The 17395-nt window shown below is 38.4% G+C and overlaps 1 protein-coding gene across 1 annotated transcript in view; it reads left to right on the top strand.

Annotated features, from left to right (window-relative positions):
* BTC (betacellulin) overlaps positions 1-12158 on the top strand; it is a 42483-nt gene extending 30325 nt beyond the window's left edge. The window contains exons 3-6 of the mRNA XM_006754574.2: positions 730-847; positions 7045-7191; positions 8826-8921; positions 10995-12158. Coding sequence (XP_006754637.1) covers positions 730-847; positions 7045-7191; positions 8826-8919 — 359 coding nt within the window. The 3' untranslated portion in view covers positions 8920-8921; positions 10995-12158. The remainder of the gene's footprint in view (positions 1-729; positions 848-7044; positions 7192-8825; positions 8922-10994) is intronic.
* Positions 12159-17395: the final 5237 nt, after the last annotated feature.

Raw genomic sequence — 17395 nt, 5'->3', positions numbered from 1 at the left:
TAGGCAATCACTACTCTAAAGGTGAGGCAAGAAGGTCAGGGCAGTGCAGGATTGAAATCCTGGATGTGAAGCTTTCAGAATCTTCCTCCTTCTTCAGGCCATGAGCATCCTTCCAGGGGTCAATTGAGAGAGAGAATCTCCCATTCAGGAAGCATGACTTCTGGGGGCCTCAGGTGCAGAGCAGATGACAGCCACCTGTGAACAGCTGGCTAGATGGAGTGCTGAGTGGAGGGGTCAAGAGCACGGACTGTGGGGCAAGATGGCCCACGTTTGCTCCCCAGGCCTGCTTAGCACTAGTTGTGTGACTCTGGAAGGTGCCTCAGCCTCTCATTAATAAATAGGAGGTTTGCTCATTAATAAATAGGACATTAGAATACTGTTTACTTCTAAGAATGTTATGAGAATTAAATGCATTCTTAAAAACAAAGTATACAGACCAGCATCTAGTTTTCAGTAAATGCTTTGTGTTTAAATTAAAACAACTTTAAAAAGGAAAAGGAAAGCATATCTCTCTCTTCAATGCCACCAGCCCCACAGCTCTATAATCTTCATGAAAAGAGTAACCTTTTCTCTTACCACAACTATGCTTCGCCCTTTAAACAACAACAATGTTTCTGAGAGATAGAATGTTCATAAATCTAATTAAAATATGAAATGTTCTCACCACAGTTCTACTTAGAAATGTGTTTTTAAGGTGAGTGACTTATTGAAGTTTTTCTTATTTTTTAGCTACCACCACACAATCAAAGTGGAATGACTACTTCTCTCCATGCCCCAAGAAATATGAGCATTACTGCATCAATGGGAAATGTCGCTTCGTGGGGGCCCTGCAGACACCCTCCTGCCTGTAAGTGGAGGCCCTGAGCCTGCAAGCAAAGGGGCGCGGGATGGTGCTGGCCGGGGGCTCCGCAGCTCTGGTAAGTTTGAGCTAATCAAGCCACCTGCCAGCACAGAGACCCCTGGCCTACCCCAGCCACTTGTTCAGGGGCTCCTTCCGCAGGTGCTTATGGAGAAACTGGTGCCCATCAGAGGGTCCTGATTTGCTTGCAGGCAGGGCCCCGTCCTCTGCTGACTTAGTCAAGCAAGTCTGTTTCTGTCCAGTGTTGAGAATGTTTTTTTTTCTCTTTCACTATAGTTTTATTATTATTATTTTTCAATTTAGTTTATATTCAATTTATTGTGTGTTAGTTTGAGGTATACAGCATAGTGGTTATATAATCATATACTTTACAAAGTGTTCCCCTATATCAAGTACCCACCTGGCACCTTACATACTATGACAATATAGTTGACTATATTTTCTATGCTGAGATTTCCATCCTTCTGGCTGCTTTGTAACCACCAATCTGTACTTCTGAATGTCTTCATCTTCCCCCTCCAACCCCCCAACCTTCCCCTCTGGCAACCATCAGTCTGTTCTCTGTATCTATGACTCTGTTTCTGTTTTGTTTGCTCATTTGTATTATTCTTTAGGTTCCACAAACAAGTGAAATCATATGGTATTTGTCTTCCTCTGACTGACTTATTTCACTTAGCATAAAGGCCTCTAGGTCCATACATGCTATTGCAAATGGTAAGATTCCATTCTTTTTTTAGTAGTATTCCATTCTATGTATGTACCACAGCGTTTTTACTCACTCATCTACTGATGGGCACCTGGGTTGCTTCTACAGCCCCACGGTGTGATGGTTAGCACTATTGACTTTGAATCCAGGGATCTCCATGGGACTTGCTTCTGTTTTGGTGACATCCTCCTGTGTACTTCTTATAATTCCTTACCCTTAACCCATCTTGTGTCTGTGGTGTAGTGGTTACCACATGAGCCTCACAGGAGGGCAGGAAGAGATTAACCAAAGAACTTATATGGATATATGCATAACCCATGGTTAGACAATAGTGCAGTAAAGGCCTGGGGGGGGGGGGGGGCGGAAGTGGGGTGGAGGCAGTCAACGGGGGAATATCTGTAATACTTTCAACAATAAAGATAATTTTTAAAGGGTGCTTTTAAAAGCTCAATTTATCTCCCATGTGTTTTGAATGGAAACAACATTTTCTGGCATTAGTTATGTGGTTTGTAATTCATTTAAATATGAAAGAGTTCCTGCCAAATTAAAAGTTACTTTTGCAGGTGTCAATTAAGTGCAAAGAAACCCATCTTATCCATAAATATAGATTTCCAAAGCTTGTTTAATAGGGCAGGGAATTGGGAGAAAAATCTTCACCTGTTAGTACATTAAGAGTCCAAATTTTAATTTACTCAGGCACAAGAAACATTTTTGCATAATTTAAATATTCATTTTCTTCTAAAGCGATGTCCCTCTAAAATGCTCTTAGAGCTTACCTCATAGGGTAGCAATGTGATTTCTTAAGTATAATTTTGACCTAAAATTCATACAATATTTATATTCTGTGCATTTCCCCCCAGCATAGTTTTTGTGTTTGTTTGTTTTTTAATCATTATCTCAGGACAGTAATTCTAATCCCTAATTTAGTGAAATGTTTGAGTGATGGACTTCTTCAAAATTTAATTATATTTAATTTAATTTAAAAATAAATATATAAGGATAATAATTAGAGGGGAAAAGGGAATAAGAAAGATGTGTGTGTGTGTGTGTGTGTGTGTGTGTGTGTGTGTGTGTGTTGGGAAAGAGCTGATTTTTTTTTCCAATTCCATTTAGTTGCTCATTGGTTTGGGAGAATATATCGAGTCTTTTAAATATTAATGCTCATTAATGCACTACATTTTTCTAACTGATCTCTATGTCTGTACATTTATTGCTCTTTAGTTTTGCTGCCTTCTAAAATGAAAACCACAGTGTGTAATCTACTCCTTAAGATCAATCAACACACAGCATGCTCCCTTCTGCCCACTCATTTCCTCAGCCTCCAAAGCTCCTCTGATCCCGCTTTAACTTCCTAACCACATCTCCGTGATGGAGTCAAATGTTCCTCTACAATCCTGCATTCCCTTGCATGTATATCACACAAGCTCTTCTCAGAATCTGCAAAGCTCATTCTCACTGGTGTTTTACATGCAACTCAAACATCAGCTCTTCCTGGACCCCTGCATTATCTTCCCTCTTCTCAGACACGTTCAGGTGTTGGCTAGATGCCCTTTCTCTGGGATCTAGTCCCACTTCTATAAAAACTCTCCCCTTGGAGCATAAATGGTTTCTGTAAATGTCACTTCTGTGGCTGTGAACACCTAGAAGGCAGGGCTCATGGCTTATTCCTTTTTGTGTTCCAGTGCCAAGCATCACACCTAGATTTTACTAGGTGCTGAAGAAATGACTGATGAATTAGTGACTGAGTCCCCCTATCGTAATCCATCTAATGCTATGCTAAGTGTCAAAACCAAGGCCTTGCCCGGGCGATGTGGCTCAGTCGTTGAGCATTGACCCACAACCAGGAGGTCACCTACTCAATTCCTGGTCAGAGCACATGCCCTTATTGTGGCTTCAATGCCCAGTAGGGGGCATGCAGGAAGTAGCTGATTCATCTTTCTCTCTATATATCCTTCACCCTTCCTCTCTCTAAAAAAATCAATTTAAAAAACATAAAAACACACACAAACCAAGGCCTTCATCTGAACCAGGAACACCTTCTTAGTGGTAGAATGATACTGAATCAATAGGAGGTGGGAAAGCATATGGGGCAGGACGCAGATTTTGGAATCAAATAGACCTAAGTTAAAATTTTGTTTCCATCAATAATAAGCAAGTTTAATAATGGATCAGTTATCTTTCCCAATTCTCAGTTTTATCATCTGTAAGATGGAATGATATCTCCCTCTGAAGTGTTGAGAACTAAGCAAAATAAACATTAATAAAACTATGTATTATGGTACCTAGCACAGAGTAAATGTTTCATAATTTGTACCATGAGATGAGTGAGAAATATTGAACCTAAACCTAGGCCTGACCTTTTGGGTAACTTACATGGATTCAGGCGAAACTGTCCTGCCCATGGTGCCTATGTTATTCTGGGAACCAGAAATATCTCCTTTTGCTTGAGCTCACAGGAGTTTGTGGATTCCTGTTTTTACATAAATACCACAGTGCTTCAAAGAACTTCAAAGAACTTCAATCCTCTATTAGTCTCTTCTGGAGATTCTTGGAATGGAGATAATTTGTTTCCAGATACATAATTTTTTTCCAGATACATAATTTTTATTTATTTATGCAGCACATTTCATTTAAGCAGAATTACATGGGATTGGGCATTAACTTGGTAGGCAACTTCCTGCATTTGAGCCCCAGCCCCACTCCCTCAATTTCTCTATAGCTGAGTTACTCCATCTGTAAAATGGGTTAATAATAACAACTACTGCAAAGGTTGTTTTAAGAATCAATTGAGCCCGGCCAGCGTGGCTCAGTGGTTGAGCATTGACCTATGAACTAGGAGGTTCAGGTTCAATTCCCAGTCAGGGCACATGCCAGAGGCAGCCAATCCAGGATTCTCTCTCATCATTGATGTTTCTGTCTCTCTCTCCCTCCCTCTCTCTTCCTTGTGAAATCAATAAAAATGTATTTAAAAAAAGAATCAATTGAGCTAATACTTCTAAATCTCTTAGATTTGTGTCTGGTGATTATTCCAGAAAAGTGATTCCCAATCTGATTTTGCGGAGTCCTCAAGGGTCATGGGCATCTTTAAAGATTATTTAAAATTTTATTTCATGGTTATTAAATCTCATTTTTGTTTAGTTATTCAGCATTTAATAAACATCTACTGGAATCTTGTACCTTTGCCTCGTTTTCACCTTTTAAAATGAACACCAGCATATAGGTTATTATTGGTTTGATGAGAAGTGAAATAACATGAGAGCCACTGTCACTGGTGAAGGTTTCACCTTCTAGCATGGTTCACTGGGTTATAACTTTTAGGGAGGGTTACTGCTCACTGAGAAATTCAACTGAAGTGTGATTACACCACAGGATCTGAAGTTTATAATTAGAAAAGCATTCTAAAGAGCATTAAGTAATTGCTGTGTATTTTACAGGCAAAGTTTTTGTTTAAAAATGCCACCTTTAGTGAATTTGTTAGAGAAACATTTAAGCTAATTAGGAGAGACTATATTTGTAAGATTTTAATTATGACCTTTAAAAAAAGACTCTTAAAAACCTTCACCCCACATATGCAATTAAAAGTGATCCCCCCCGCCCCCCCAGTTCCAGGCCCATGTACAAGAGATTTTTTTGACGTTTCGAGATATTTCTAAGCTTTCTTTCCATGATTTTAATCTTGCAACAAAGATACCCAATTCTCTTGAAGGAAGCAGTTTTCTCTCATAGGTCCTGGGGTCCTTGTGCAGTAGATGTCATTAAGTGTCTTTCTCCTGTGCCTGCATTGAGCCTCACCTTTCAACTCAGGGTTGAGATTGAGCTTGTTTTTGTGTTGTTGTTGTTTTCAATCCTCACCCGAGGACATGCTTACAGAGAGGAAGGAGGGAGGGGAGGAAAGGGAGAGAGAGGAAGAGAGAGAGAGAGAGAGAGAGAGAGAGAGAGAGAGAGAGAGAGAGTAACCCACTGGTTGCTTTCTATGATCATCCCAAATGAGGATGGAACCTGCAACCCAGGTGTGTGCCTTGACCAAGAATGGAACCAGCAACCTTTCAGTGCACAGGATGATGCTCAACCAACTGAGCCACTCCGGCCAAGCTTGTTTTTTTGTTTTGTTTTGTTTGATTTTTGTAGCATTGTATCAGCTGCAATCTTGGAATTTAGGGAATCTCCTTATTTGTGAAATATAGGCTTTGTGGGAATTAACTGCCTTGACTTTTTGGTCAAACATAAACCATAGAACAGCCTGGCAATTCATCTCTTTTTACAAAATTAAAACTAAATCAAGATTAGCAAAACAAAACAAAAGAGGTTGTACAGAAGTCTTTTCAAGAAACATAATTTCCCCCTTTTCGGATGTATATAATTATGACCAACATCTCTGCATTTTGATTGCGTCTAAGGAGAAAAGGGAAAAGTAATTGATGTTACAACATACAATTTCAGTTTCAAATGTCCTTAAACTTCTTAAATACCTTTGAAGCACAGGCACTCTTCAGACAATACCAGGAATAGTCTCCAAATCACTGAGCCTGGAGCTTCTTGAGTGTTGCTCAGACAAGCCTTGGCGTGGTCAAATACAACCCTAACTGTAACTCAGACTTGGGGCATCCGCTGAGTTCAGGTGAATCCTAGGACTGTATTGATAGAGAGCTGAGAGAATGAGGGGAGTGATAACTTGTTGATTTCTGGTCACTGCACTTTATTAGGCCATGGAGAAAGGGAGGCCATTTGGAAGAGAGTAGAGGGAATTATGACCAGATCTGAGAATGTGGCCTTAGAAGATCAGATAAAGGAACCAGAAACCAGGAACCAGAGAGGATAATGACCTATTGTGTTTGGGAGTGTAGTTGGGGAGGTGGTGACTAGAAGAGCAATAGAAGAGCAGTACCTAATCTGTGACGCATGCAAGCAGTAGAACTAGAACTGATGGGTGGAAGTCACAGAAAGAGAGGAATTCTGTTAAATAATATTTATGGAACTTCTATATGTAGGTAGATGTCTATGAACTTCCATGCACATTACCATTTTTGATAATATGAAACAGTATAATTTTTAAATAAATTATATTAAGAGGACCTGGGCACGCTGAAATTGTTCCTATTGCTCTATAATGAAATGGGAAACCCTTGTCATGTAGGTATTTAAGTGCTTGGGAATGTTGTGGAGGGAATTTTATCATCTTCTCTATTCAAACGCAAAATCTATAATTCCAAACTAAAGTTTAGTAACTTGTCAACATCCCTATTTATTTATGTTACACATTTTGTTAATATTGTTCAAGTGATGACAGATTTTCAGCAAAGCAAAGAAAGAGAAATTGTTCATGAACCTAGTGGTGTATAGCTATTTAACATTTTAAAGGAATTGTGTCCCATATTAATTCCAGGGAATGAAAACAGTGTTCGTTTCTTCATAAAAGAAATAGTAGAGATTCAGAAAACTCCCATTTTCACCTTGCTGTGTTCTTGTTTTGTTTTTACAGCTGTGATGATGGCTACGCAGGGGCGAGATGTGAGAGAGTTGACTTTTTTTACCTGAGGGGAGACACAGGACAGATTCTGGTCATTTGTTTGACTGCAGTTATGGTGACATTGATCATTTTGGTGATTGGTGTCTGCACATGCTGTCAGTAAGTATTTTTAATTTAAAGTAAATCTGAGAAACTGTATCTTCCTGATTCTTTCCTTCCTTCTTTCTGTCCTAACTTTTTTAGTTTTTCCTTTGATTTAAATAAATCACTTTCCAGGTTTGCCATCATTTATTTAAACTATTTATAACAAAACACATGATATTTGTCATTTTACCGAGCACAATTATTATAGTTTAAAATCAAATTTGTATAAATTTCCTAATTTAAAGAAAACTATTATTTAGTCCTAAAGTTCGTCATATTTTATGTGAGTTTGTTGGGCTAAATTAGACTCCTTTTCTCAAACTGCACCATGACAAGCTAACTTTGAAAGATTGAAATACCCTGAGTGGCCAGGTTATTATGACCGGCCAGATTATTATACCCACCCCATCAGTACAATGAAGTGAATTAGTTATGCAAATAATAATGATAATAAAACCTTGAGAGTATTTGCTTAGGAAGTTTTCAATATTCAGATTTTTGGAAGTGTCAACGAAGTACTGATGGGGTGGTCATAATAATCTGGCCACTCAGTATAAATGAACAAAACATTTTTTCCCCACATCAAAATAATGAATTTAATTTATGAAAGATAATCACACTCTTGTTCTTCTCTTTTTTCATTATATGCCACAACTTTGGCACTCAAGAAACACCTTGCTTTTGTCTGAGAGAGTGTGGCTTGGTATATTACTTAAGATAGTTACTTTTGGAAACCCATCAAATGGTTTGTTAGACTAGAACTCCCAGGTGGTATGCTAAAATGTCTTCCCTTCCAGTGCTATCTTTCTGTCTTGAGAAACTAGTGCAGCCTCCTAAACTGCTGCAATTACTTCTGGTTTGCGGCCTAGACCAGAAGAGGGCGTCTCATGATCCCTTTCTTCACAGCCATCAGGGCTGAGAAACACAAGCAGAGCTCCAGGGTGACTTTTATTTTTGTTCCAGCTCTGCCATTGAGTATCTTTGAAACTTTGGAGAACTTTCTTATAACATCTGAAGCCTTTAATTGTATTTTCTGTAAAATTAGAGGATTGAACTAGATAATCTGTAGGATTCCTTCTAGCTACAAAATTGAAAACTTTTTTTTTTTTTAATTTTACCTACTTTATAGCAAAAGGAGCTTTTATAATGCCAGGTTCGGGACAGAGTATCTGTTGGACAGAACTCAGAAGTTGCCTATTTTATCACATTAATTATGAATTATGCTTTTAAAAAATGGGATTACAGTCCAGATTTCTAATGTATCTGGAAACTTAATTAACATTCCAAAAGTGCTCTTGGTTTTCTTACATTTGTTTCCAATGTGTATTATATCTTATATACACCTAAATAATGTTGTATCCATCTATTTTGTAAAATGACTCGTTTTAGAAAATGTTCTTGTGCTAACCAAACTGCATCAATATTCTTTCTATCTATAGCCATACTCTATCCCACTGTTGCTTATTGTAACAATCATCGGAACCTAGGGAGAGAGATGATTTAAGAGAAAACCTCAAATATTTAAGGAAAATAAAGGAACTATGCACTCTTAACAAGTGTAGAAATAAATTCATAGGCGGCTTTCTTGGTTAATTTTGTCTTCGCATGAACTAACAGGCCCATGCTAATTTCTAACACCATTTTCCAAGTCCCCTTCGAAGGAAAAAGAAAGAAGATATGCCAAATCTTGGTAAAGATATAACTCCTGTAAATGAAGATATTCAAGAGACTAGTATTGCTTAATGGTGAGTGTGATAAATTTGGTAGATGGGAAACTATACAGGTGGCATTTATCTGGGAAAATGGGGCTTTGATTGCATCTAATAAATCATTGATTGGAGTTTGATTATGTTTAAAAACATCTAAAAATAAATAGAATTTTTCATAGACTCTGAAGTCAAATAAAATGTTCTCATATCTTTCTCTCACATGTTATCACAGAGATACATGCATATGGGAAGAGGACTTTCATATACTTTTTCTAAGGCACCCAGATCAATTGATTTTTTAATTTTTAAAAATAGATTTTTATTGATTGCAGAGAGAAAGGGAGAGGGAGAGAGATAGAAACATCAATGATTGGAGAGAATCATTGATCGGCTGCCTCCTGCACGTCCCCTACTAGAGATCAAGCCCACAACCCGAGCATGTGCTCTGACCAGAACTCAACCATGGTCTCCAGGTTCAAAGGTGGATGCTCAACCACTGAGCCATGCCGGCTGGGCGGTTTTCTAACTTTACATAGTTGTGTAGTTATATTTTTTCTTCCTCATTTTTGGACACAAAGAACAGGTGGAGAGACATCTCACATTGAGAGGAAATAACAATAGTAATGTTCTATTAATAGCTTCATTTATTGAGCATTTACCACATGCCAAACACCGTCCTGTGCTCTTTAAATGTATCAACTAGTTTCCCAGTAGAAATCACAAATCCTCTGGGATGGTCCAATAAAGAGATTTTTAAAAATATATTTTTAGTGATTTCAGAGAGGAAGGGAGAGGGAGAGAGAAATAGAGACATCAATAAAGAGAGAGAATCATTGATTAGCTGCCTCCTACTGGGGATCGAGCCTACAACCCAAGCATGTGCCCTTGACCGGAATCAAACTAGGGACCCTTTAGTCCACAGGCCAATGCTCTATCCACTGAGCCAAACCAGCTATAGCCAATAAAAAGATTTTGAAGAAGGGACTTGGGTAGGGGTGGGGGTTGGGGGTAGGGTTGAGGAAACTCAGAAGAACATGGAGGCTCCAGAGTCTCACTATGGCAGGAGGCTGTACCCCTCCCATGCTCATGAGGGCTGGAGTTGTGTTCTCTTGGCCCTGAGAGGTGGGCTGGTGGAGGGCCCACCAGGCAGGAGCTGTTGCTGTGGAAGGAAATAGCCACTGCTGTAACCTAAACAAGGAGGGAGGCAGGAAATGGAGAAAAACACCCTAAACTTTCTCTCCTTCTGCCCTCAGATCTTTAGCAGTAGCCTTCCACTAGCTAAACCCAAGAAGAACCAGAAAGGCAAGAGAGACCTTGTGATGCAATCTCTAGAGTCAGACCCCTGGAGAGCACAGCAGGCAGAGAAGGGCTCTGAGGGGGCAAACAATAGTCACCAGGTCGGTTTGGCTGTGATAGTGCCAAACACAACCAAGCTGGTTTAAAACGAAGGAGTGTTTGGCACACATGAACTGGCAATCCAGAGACTCCCATGCAGGGAAACATGATTTCTCTCTTTCTGCTCACTGTCTAAAGAGGTGGCTTTGCCCTAACTGGTTTGGCTCAGTGGATAGAGCATCAGCCTGTGGACTCAAGGGTCCCAGGTTTGATTCCGGTCAAGGGCATGTACCTCGGTTGCTGGTGCGTCCCCAGTAAGGGAGTGTGCAGGAGGCAGCTGATCGATGTTTCTCTCTCATCGATGTTTCTAACTCTCTATCCCTCTCCCTTCCTCTCTGTAAAAAGTCAATAAAATACATTTAAAAAAATAAAATAAAATAAAATGAAGAGGTGGCTTCATCCTTGATTACTTCCTCCAAGGCCAGTAGCAATCAGGGCCACGTGCTTCCTTGTTAACTTTCAGCAAGAGAGAGACAGTGACTTTCCATAGATCTCCCAGCATCACAAAGAATTTCCTTTCCCAGAAACTTCCAGATTAATGGGGTACAGTAAACACTTCTCAAGAAATTACAATGTTCTGAACGTGTTACCAGGATAACACTAATGGATTGAAAACAAAAATTATGGTTCTAGATATATATATATATATATGAATGAGGTGGTATTCATAGTACATCTTTCTTTTAAATGCTTGCTCTTTTTTGTTTCCTACAGTCTATGAAGGTACCTCCAGGCTGGTCGCAAGCTACAAAATGCCATGCTCAACTGAAAATGGACAGAATGTGTCTCAGGAAAACAGCTAACAAAATGAATTTTAAATAATGTTATTTACTTTTGTTTGTAAGAGTTTGTGTTGTTTACTATTGTTTTATTATAATAATAAATTTTGTTATCATTTAATAATTGGGAAAAAGTACCCAGTTAAGAAGGGAATATTATTAAAATTCCACTTAATCCAGGATTTGTCGCCAGGATTGCCAGTTAAATAAGAAAAAGAAGTAGGAAGGACTCTAGATACTAGATGTTGCATTAATAATAAATACATCTGCCACTTATCCAACACTTACCATGTGCTGGGAGTTTGAAATATGTTATTTCCTTGAATACTTGCAAGAATCTCTGAGATATCTATTATGATCCTTATTTCCCATATATGGAAACAGACCCAAGGAAGTTAAATAATCTAACCCAGATTTTCAGAGTTAGGAACTGGTGGAGCTGAAACTGGATCCAAGATTTACACCATTCAACATTTGTGCTCTGAACCATCATTTTTGCCCCTCACAGTTGGTACAACCGAACTCACTAGATAACCCAACACTTTCCACTGAACTGTGCTTTGTCATGACTCTGAGATACTGGGGCTATTTTTCTGCAGAAACTTTCTGCAGCATTGACTTTTATTATGTCCCTTTGCTCCTTTATAAATGCTTAGAGACATGAATAAACTCTAGGTTAGTAAAGCAAACAGATTTGCCCCCTAGCTAGTAGAATGCGTAGAGCTATGGACAGGAAGTGCCTGGCAGTCATTAAGCCCCAGTGAAGTTCACTGAAGTATCAACACTAGCACTGGAAGATCTAGTTATTCCCCAGGATAAGGGTCAGTGGCAGCATAGCAGAGCCCAGGCAGAAGCTGGTTGTGACTGTATGCTTGTTTCTGTCCTTCTAACAAGCAGTACCTGTGATTGCTCTCAGTGGAATGTTGTTGCAATGAAATCCCGTGTATACAACTATTACCTGACACCATCTTCCCAAATGCTCCTTTAACTCCCTAGTAAATTTAATAAGGACTCTTTACAACTGAAGAAGCAAAATCTACATGTAACCAACATTCCATAGAATATGGAACTTTCAACACTGACAGGCTAGATCTTTTATGAATACAGATGGAGGATGTCCCCAAATTGCTGCACTTTGGCTGTTGCACCTGTCATCCCAGCAGCTCCTTTTCCAGAATCTTTGTAAATTTTATTCACAGGGTAGACGCCATGCATAAAGTGCAGTGGAGAATTGGGAGAAAAGGTGAAGCTGTATATCACTTTCTATTACACATCCTGTTTGGGGAGAGACCGAGGCTGTGCTTCTGTGTAATACAGACTTAGCTCAAATATCAATGAGAGCTAAGTCAACAACTGATGTTTCTAATTCTATTTTTTTCTCCTGACTTAGACATTCTTACAACAGGATTATATACAGCTGATTTATGTTGTATATCTTTTCTTTTCAAGTCTTCTGGACTCAGTTCATGCCCTTTCTCTTTCTCAGTCTTCTTTGATACTGAGAACACTCGAAACAATGCTTGTTTGAGCATTTAAAACAAAAAAAGAAGGCGTAAATGTTTCTTCTTTCCTGAACTGATGTTGGTTGACCAAAGGAATCTCTCAAGACAATTCAGACTGGAGTATTTTGTTTTGACCCTAAGATGTTCATGGTGTCTTTTGAAAATTAGTAGGTCTGATGTCAAGAAAGAACTGAGGATTTTCGTATCTTTTCAAAATGTATTTATAATTGTTTTGCATATATTAAATGAACTTGGATATAAATTGTCAATATTATCAAATAATAAAATTAATTTATTTTTTAAAACAAAGAAAACACATATATACTCAGGAATTTTCTATTGGTACCATGTATTATTAAGAGAAGTACATTAGAATACTATGCTTTGAAAAACTTTATATTTTATAGGGACTACCATTATTAAATTTGAGATAGTCCATTCTGACCAGATGTTTTCCTTAGAAACTAAGAACTTGGAAGTGTGGTGGACATACCTATGGGATTTTCTGCCCAACAGCCTGCCCATATTTTTGACCCCACTTCCAGCATTTGGCTGGTCGAACGGGAATACTTAATGAAGTTGGGCCAATTGGAGTCATTCCCATTTCGAAGCTATGGGCAGTCCTGTTTTTCCTCATGTGGATCAGAAAAGCAAAGGAAGCTGATTAGAGAGACCAGAGATAGAAGATTCAACTTTCCTGAGAGTCTGAGTCCCTAGGACATGTATTCCCAAAGTTTAGCCTCATTCTGTCCCTGCCTGTGGCCTCTATGAGACATGTTATCTTTATAATAAATTCCTCATTTGACTTGCTATTTGGGTTTCTGAAACCTGGAACAGAGATCCTAATTTTAGTGCATCATGGGGTTGTGGACAATAGTTTCTTAAAGCAGAAATAACATCCTCTATCAAACAGAATATCAAATTATGGTTTTCACATAGTGCTTTCAATTGCATTAGAGGAACATTTCCAGCAACAATATTCTACTTTCACACACAGCATTCAAGATGGTAATTGCAGAACATAGAGAGGGAGCAGGGAGCTCAGCAAACATTGACTGGGCACCTACTATATCCCAGGCACTGTGGTCCCCACGATGACAAACGCTAAGGAGAAATGACATGACCCCTTAGGAAGCTTACAGTTTAGTGGGAGGAACAGCTACTCACTGATCATTCAATTTGGTTCTCTTAAAGGGGCTGAAGGCCTGGGGAGGGGGCAGGAGCAGGTGGAGGAGGTCAGTGAGGGGGGAAAGGAGGGACCTCTATAATACTTTTAGCAATAAAGATAAAAGCATAGAAAAAAAGAGGTGGAAGGTATTATGGGATCAGAGAGGAGAATGATTAAGGCAGCTTGCAAGGAATCAGTGAAGGCTCCTGAAGGCGATTACATCTGAACTGGGCTGGCTCTGGGAGATAAAGGTCTCTCCCCAGTTTCTGGGTAAGGGCAGATATTTCTTGGATCCTTGTCAGATTCCTCAGAATCTCTCTTAAATTCTAGCAGTGGAAGGACCAACAGATGTTGTTACAAGGGAATAAAAAAATTGAAGGAAGCAAGGTTTCATACCTTGTTCCAGAATACCCCAGGCATGATGGGGTAAAGTATACAGGCATGTGAGTTGTGAGGTGAGATGTTCCTGGTTCCTATGACGTTACATTATTAAGTGGTGAGCTGTGATGGGAGAGAGCTTTATATTTTTTCTTAAAGTAAATTATTTGGGCCTTTCACATTTTCCACTTTATATCATTGCTCATGATATAAGCAAGTGACATAGAGTGTGGAGTAAAATGTTCTGGGTCAGATAATTTGCTGCTTGGCTAAGGCCCTGGTTGGGGCAAAATTCTGTGAAAGATGTTCAGTACATATTTCAGTGCCCATGGCTTTAAGACCACATTATTGCCTTAACATGATCTTTATTTTAGTATTTTCTGCTTGCATTTTGTTATGAATAAAAAAGAAATTCATTTTGTTATGAATTTATTAAAAATATTTATTTTGTACCTACTAAGTGCCAAGTACCATAGGTGCTGGGGCAATATCAATGAACAAAATGCTTTAAAAAAATCTGTCACCTCATAGAGCTTATATTCTAGTGGGTATAATATTTCATAGAACGGAATTTAAACAAGGCTTATCCAAGACGGTATATTACCCAGCGGATTTTGTCATCAGACTTTTAATCTGTCCCACTGTCTTGGAGAATAGAACTCAAGATGGGCACTCATAGAAGTCAGTATATGGAGGGATCAGAAGATTTTCCTTGACCCAAAATAACTTACATATTTCAATAATGGCTCTCAAGAGCAAGAAATTATAACTATGTTTCTTCGGTGTAAAAATCTTGGTTTATACTTTAGGGTGTTTTTTGTTTTTGTTTTTGTACGATGGTTGATGCGTATGGGTACTGCCTTTGGGCATCTGTTCTTCTTCAAATAATCCTTCATGCTTCAAAGCATTTTTCTGCAAAAGAACGTGTTCCATGTGATCAGCGTTGGCAGCTGAGCGATAATGCTGGAACATAAAGTGCATTAGTCTATTCCTGCCTGTTTGCTAATGCTGCTGCTCCTGGGAATGTGTATCGTATAGCAATATCTCGTTTGCACTTTTGCAAACTCCTTCTTCCCAAGGACCTGTCAGCCATTGATGTTTGAAGCAGTTGAAGTTCCATATTCAGAAACTAAATAAACTATAGGGCTCCAAAAACAACTTCAGTAATTATACTCAAGAGATAAATTGTTAGGAACGTTTCTGCTATTGAAAAATTAAAATATGGGTATATAGGTATGTGTAATTTATCATTATAGTCAGTACTTGTATTATAAAAGAAATGTTAAGAAAATGTGTTTTTAAAGACTTTTTCTTTCATGTATTATTATTATTACACAAGTTTAAGTTACAAAAAAATAAAGGTGTGCCCAAAGTACTTTAAGAGGTGTGTTTTTTTTTTCCATTCTTCTTCAGTTTACTTAAAAGAAGTCAAACAAAATTCTTCAACACAGAACTCCTTAAAATTGCTTTTTGTGACACATATAATTATTCTTATAGGATGTATGCACAATATAAAATATTTCTATTATCCAAACTAGGCAATTTGTAATATGCTCATTTTTAGTAAGAAATGAGAGAGAACCATTATCTGACTTGCTCTGCAAAACCATTTGAAATACTGCAAAGTATCAACTAATTTTAATAAACCTCTTTCTAGAATGTTCTTTTTTTTACAACCTAGGAACATTGTTTACTCCATGAACTGGAACTAACAATTCTAAAAAAAAGTCACTTACCCAGTATGTTTTGTTTATTGGTTGGTTTTATTTCTAATGTTAATCTAGCCTTGGGCTGTACTGCCACCCCGCTACCTCATAACTCTAACTACATGTCAAAGTATCTGAACCTTTAACCAAACCAGCGCTGCTGATCATTCTATAAATGGCATAGAGATGGGAAACTGACTGCTGAACTATTATAATACAAAGGCTACATGAGCACAGGACCTTTATTCAAACAGATCTGGGAATCAATCCCAGGTCTGTCACTTACTGTGAGGCCCTGGGCAAGTCACTTAACCCCTCGCCATTCTCATCAATGGGTTGAAAATAAATAATAAAGAGTGTGGGCTAAGTGGATTAGATGAGATAATGCCAAAAAAGAAATGCTTAGCCAGCACCTGGAATATTTGACACACTCTCAAGATAAGATTTCAATTAATGTTAGCTACTATTAGCAAGATCAATAATAAGAGTCATGAAGAAGATGGAGATGATAATACTGATGATATTCTCTAATAAGTCGTATTAAAAACAAGGAATTTATTTTTATGTTCAGTCATTGCACTGACACAGTGAAAGTTCTGTGTATTTTTAGGGATCGATGACCCCTGTGGAAAGAATGTCTTCTTACTCTTATCTGAACAAGCCATGGTGAGGTGAAGAATTCCAACTCAGGGACAGGCCCTATAAAATTAGCTCATTTCTCTCTCTGTATTCTCTCTTGCTCCCTTCCCACCTCCCCCCTTGAAAGTACCGAATGAGAAAATTAAGGAACAATTATGATGTGGCTATTAAAAATAAATAAAAGCCTAGTCATTTTTAAATTATGCTGAGATAAGTTATTTTTGGAGGTGGAGTTGGACTTTATTACTTGTAGACTCAAAATTATTGGTTATATTAAGAGTAGCTTAGTCCAGAAACTAGGAATAACCTCTCATATTTGTTATTGATGGTAAGCTTGCACAGTAAGAATTATTTTATCCATTTACTGGTTGATAAACCTAAGGTTCAGGAAGCTTAAGTACCCTGACACATCAAATTACTAGAAAATCATTGTCATCTGCTTCTTAACTTTGCTATCTCAGACTTTGAAATAAAAGTGCACTAAAATTATACACTTTCCAAATGGAAAGAAACAGAAATGCATTGTTTTGGACTCAACCAATTGGCTAAATAAATGATTACTAAAGCTAAGTAGTTGACAAGCTTTAAAACATTTTAAAAATTAAAACACTGGAATAAAATAAGCAGGAATAAAATAAAAAAAACATTGCATAGCAACCACCTAATTAGTGGTGGGGTTTTTTGTTTGTTTGATTGTTTTTATTTATTTACTAGAGGCCCGGTGCATGAAAATTCATGCAGGGGGGAGGGGTGTCCCTCAGCCTGGCCTGCACCCTCTCCAATCTGGGACCCCTCGGGGGATGTCCAACTGCGGGGGATGTTAGGCCTGCAGGATCGGGCCTAAACCAGCAGTTGGACATGCCAGCCTAATCACCCCTAACCGCCTCTGCCTAAGCCCCTGCCACCATCGCTTTGTCCAGAAGGAAGTCGAACATCCATAAGA

Source organism: Myotis davidii, unplaced genomic scaffold (genome assembly GCF_000327345.1).
Source record: "Myotis davidii unplaced genomic scaffold, ASM32734v1 scaffold892, whole genome shotgun sequence".
Taxonomy (NCBI): domain Eukaryota; kingdom Metazoa; phylum Chordata; class Mammalia; order Chiroptera; family Vespertilionidae; genus Myotis; species Myotis davidii.
Note: the sequence above shows the minus strand (reverse complement) of the source record. Positions and strands in the feature narration are given on the sequence as shown.